This window comes from Vollenhovia emeryi, unplaced genomic scaffold, assembly GCF_000949405.1.
Source record: "Vollenhovia emeryi isolate VEMERY1.0 unplaced genomic scaffold, V.emery_V1.0 DF939391.1, whole genome shotgun sequence".
NCBI lineage: Eukaryota > Metazoa > Arthropoda > Insecta > Hymenoptera > Formicidae > Vollenhovia > Vollenhovia emeryi.
This window is the reverse complement of record NW_011966975.1, coordinates 80,622-84,329: the sequence shown is the minus strand read 5'-3', so window position 1 is coordinate 84,329 and position 3,708 is coordinate 80,622. Positions and strand designations below refer to the sequence as shown.

The 3,708-nt window shown below is 33.0% G+C and overlaps 1 protein-coding gene across 1 annotated transcript; it reads left to right on the top strand.

Annotated features, from left to right (window-relative positions):
* Positions 1–1,027: 1,027 nt before the first annotated feature.
* LOC105558015 (tigger transposable element-derived protein 6-like) lies at positions 1,028–3,702 on the top strand. The gene is made up of 3 exons (XM_012005496.1): positions 1,028–1,078; positions 2,083–2,762; positions 2,891–3,702. Exons 1-3 carry the CDS (start codon positions 1,028–1,030, stop codon positions 3,225–3,227), a joined length of 1,068 nt encoding a protein of 355 aa, XP_011860886.1. The 3' UTR covers positions 3,228–3,702.
* Positions 3,703–3,708: the final 6 nt, after the last annotated feature.

Here is a 3,708-nt window from a genome sequence, read left to right as displayed (position 1 = left end):
TCTTTTATTTAGTATACTAGCATATATTTTATATCCCGTGTTTGTCAAAGTCACACCTCTGTAATTCTCCTTTAAATTTCTATCCCCTCTTTTCCAAATAGGAACCACAACCCCCACTCTCCATTTCTCCGGCAACCCCTCTCCCAGTTGGCAAAAAAATACTTATGTATTCCCGCGGCATCCGTTGCATCGGAAAGAATTTTTTCGACGGCAGGCAATATCGTTTCGCCACGACGAAGCTGCCTCGCTTCTGAAAATGTTTCGACAAATGTTTTTATTTTTCAAAATAAGTTTTTATTAGAACAATAATGCCCAGTAATAATCTTTCTGAGCGATGTAGGGGGCTTCTAAATTGAATTTTTAACTTTTGACCTAAGAGATATTCTTAACATTTTTATAAGATTTATTTTAATAAGGTATATTTTTCTTTTTATTTTATTTCTTTTATGTATTTTTCTTGTTTACCTTCTCTTGTTCTTCTTTATTGTAAACATACATTTTATTACATACATATTATTAAAAAGAACAAAAATAATTAGAGTGCATTAATAAAATCTTTATGAAAGTTTTTCTCTCTTTCGTCATGTTAAAGTGTAATACTTAAATACAAAATGCTTAGTCAGATTACAATAATTAAAATAAACTAAAAACTATTTCTTCTAATAAGAATTAAAATATAAACATAAACCCCTTTATGTAATACTTAAATACAAAATGCTTAGTCAGATTACAATAATTGAAATAAAATAAAAACTATTTCTTCTAATAAGAATTAAAATATAAACATAAACCCCTTTATGTTTATATTTTAATTCTTATTAGAAGAAATAGTTTTTAATTTATTTTAATTATTGTAATCTGACTAAGCATTTTGTATTTAAGTATTACACTTTAACATGACGAAAGAGAGAAAAGCTTTCATAAAGATTTTATTAATGCACTCTAATTCTTTTTGTTCTTTTTAATAATATGTAACCGTATAGCGGATTATTTTTATGGTCCAATTTATCTCTACAGGTGGTCCAATATGTCCATATACAGAGTGTTCCATAATAATCGCCCATCCTCTCGTGTGCAGGTAGAGGATCGAATCGTGTAGAAAAGTTTTGTAGTTTGTAATATATATTTTGTCTACCTGCACACGAGAGGATGGGCGATTAATATAGGACACCCTGTATACTAGATACAAGGTACCCGTGTAGATATTTATAACGAGATTAATGGCACGAATTTGACACATCGATTCAACACACATGATTCAATGAGAACTGCTTCACTATTTATGCAAAATATTTCTTTTTTATATTAAATATTGTTCAAGTGGTGAATGTACGTGGAATGAACCACGCGAGACATGGATAAGAAGGCACACGGACAATAACTCGATAATTTAGAAACCCAAATAATATTCGGATAAATTTTAAATAAATTAATTCATTATTAATTAGCGATATAATAATGAATTTATGCGAATTTTTCTAGTGTTGATACGATACTTAATTGATTTACTTAATTGACCATTTTTTAAGATTTAATTACGCGATCTTAAACAAATATGTAATCTACATGTTATAGTATTTTAAAATTATAATTTAGAAGTAATTACCTATTTCTCAATATATATAAATTAGTACTTTTTATTTACAATATTTTTAGTGTTCGTCGGAGAAATTCGTCACTCGCACGAATAAATTTTCGAAACTTCGAAGCTTCGAATTGAACTTCGAACTTCGAACTTCGAAGCATCGAAGATTTTGAAACTTCGAAGTCAACTTCGAAGCTTCGAATCTTCGAATATCGAAGCCTTCGAAGGAAATCACCAGCCCTACCATTTATTATATTTTTATGCTGTAAGTAATTTATGCTGTAAAAGTCTCGATCTATGCATTCAACCGTCGTTTGCAGACAGTCACTTTAGAAGGGCCTAAATTATTACTGGTGATACAAAGGTATTATATTTTTAAAATAAAAGCGCCTTGTTAATTTTCCACGATGAGCAAGCGGAAGCAGACATGTATTGATTTGAAAAGAAAAATTGAAATAATACAAGAAGTTGATCGTGGATTAAAATAAAAAACCGAGATTGCTAAATATTATAATATTCCTAAATCAACGCTGTCAACGATAATAAAAAATAAGGAACAAATATATGAGTCAATTGCGTCAGGAACCATTACTCCGAAAACTAAACGCATTCGTAGAGCACAATATGAAGATGTCGAAACTGAAGTATTAAATTGGTTTAATCATATGCGAGTTTCAAATGTTTCGATCAGTGGACCGCTAATTCAGGAAAAAGCGAAATCTATAGCAGATAATTTAGGTACCGAAAATTTTAATTGTTTGAGTGGTTGGTTATGGAGATTCCAAGTTCGACACGGAATATCGTCACAAGCTGTTTGTGATGAATTAAATAAAGTAAATGAAGAACATGCGAATGATTGGCTATCTACTTTCGAAAATATTAAACAAAAATTTGCTCCGCGAGATATTTTTAATATGGACGAGACTGGAATATTTTTTAATCTTTATCCAGATCGTACTTTAAGCTTCAAGGGTAACAAGTGCCATGGCGGTAATAAGAGCAAGCAGAGAATAACGGCTGTTTTTGTTTGCAATTCTGATGGTAGCGAAAAATTGCCTGCTTGGATTATAAGAAAATCAAAACAACCTCGCTGTTTTAAACATATTAATTTGTCGACTTTAACTTGTCAATATACCTACACACCATCAGAATTCTTGGATAGATGCCGTAGCATTTCGTAAATGGCTATTAAAATTTAATAGCAGTATGGCGTCTCAAAATAGACATATTTTATTGACTTTAGATAATTGCACTGTTCATAATGTGAATAATATGGAACTATCAAATATAACAACACAATTTTTTTCCTGCCAATACTACAAGCCGTCTTCAACCTTTGGATCAAGGCATTATCGCTTTAATTAAAAAAGATTATCGTAAACGACTAGTACGTGCTGCAATTCAAGCTATCGAAAGTCAGCAAAAAGTGTGTCAGTGGAATATTTTAAATGCTATACGAGCTATTATATTAGCCTGGGACTCAGTTTCTGCAGAAAGCATACAAAAATGTTTTACAAAAGCATGGTCTCGATCAGGCATCGATCAGTCTCCTTTGTTGAAAGTTGTTACCGACGAGAATTCCTGTGCAGAGTGGGAATATTTAAAATCAATTGATATAAATGCGAAGGTAAGAAAAGAATAAGTTATAATAATAATTAATACATAGCACACATACAGTAAACCCTCGTCAACACGAACTCGAAGGGACCGCAATTTGAGTTCGTGTTAACCGAGTGTTCGTGTTAACGAGGAAATCTGGCCCCTCGTTAACACGAATTTGTTCGTGTTAACCGAGTTCGTGTTAACAAGGGTTTACTGTATTCGCGAAAAACTATTTTTCACCCCCTTTCACCCTCTATAAAATTTTTAGCAGGGTTGGTACCGATGGGGACTTTTGAAACATTGTTTCAAAGGACAATATCTCGCTGTATACCAAAATCCAGCCCTATGGGAATGTTTCCGAAGAAAATTTCTAATTTGACTGGGCTGTACGGTGACGTGCCGTGCTACTCGCCGGTAATGGCGTTCGCCCAAGAGTGAGAGAGAAGGCGAGTCCTCGGCGCCTAGCGCCGAACGTGGTGTCCTTCCTGGACGCGTAGTTGGCCTTTTGTCGTGCGTCTCGC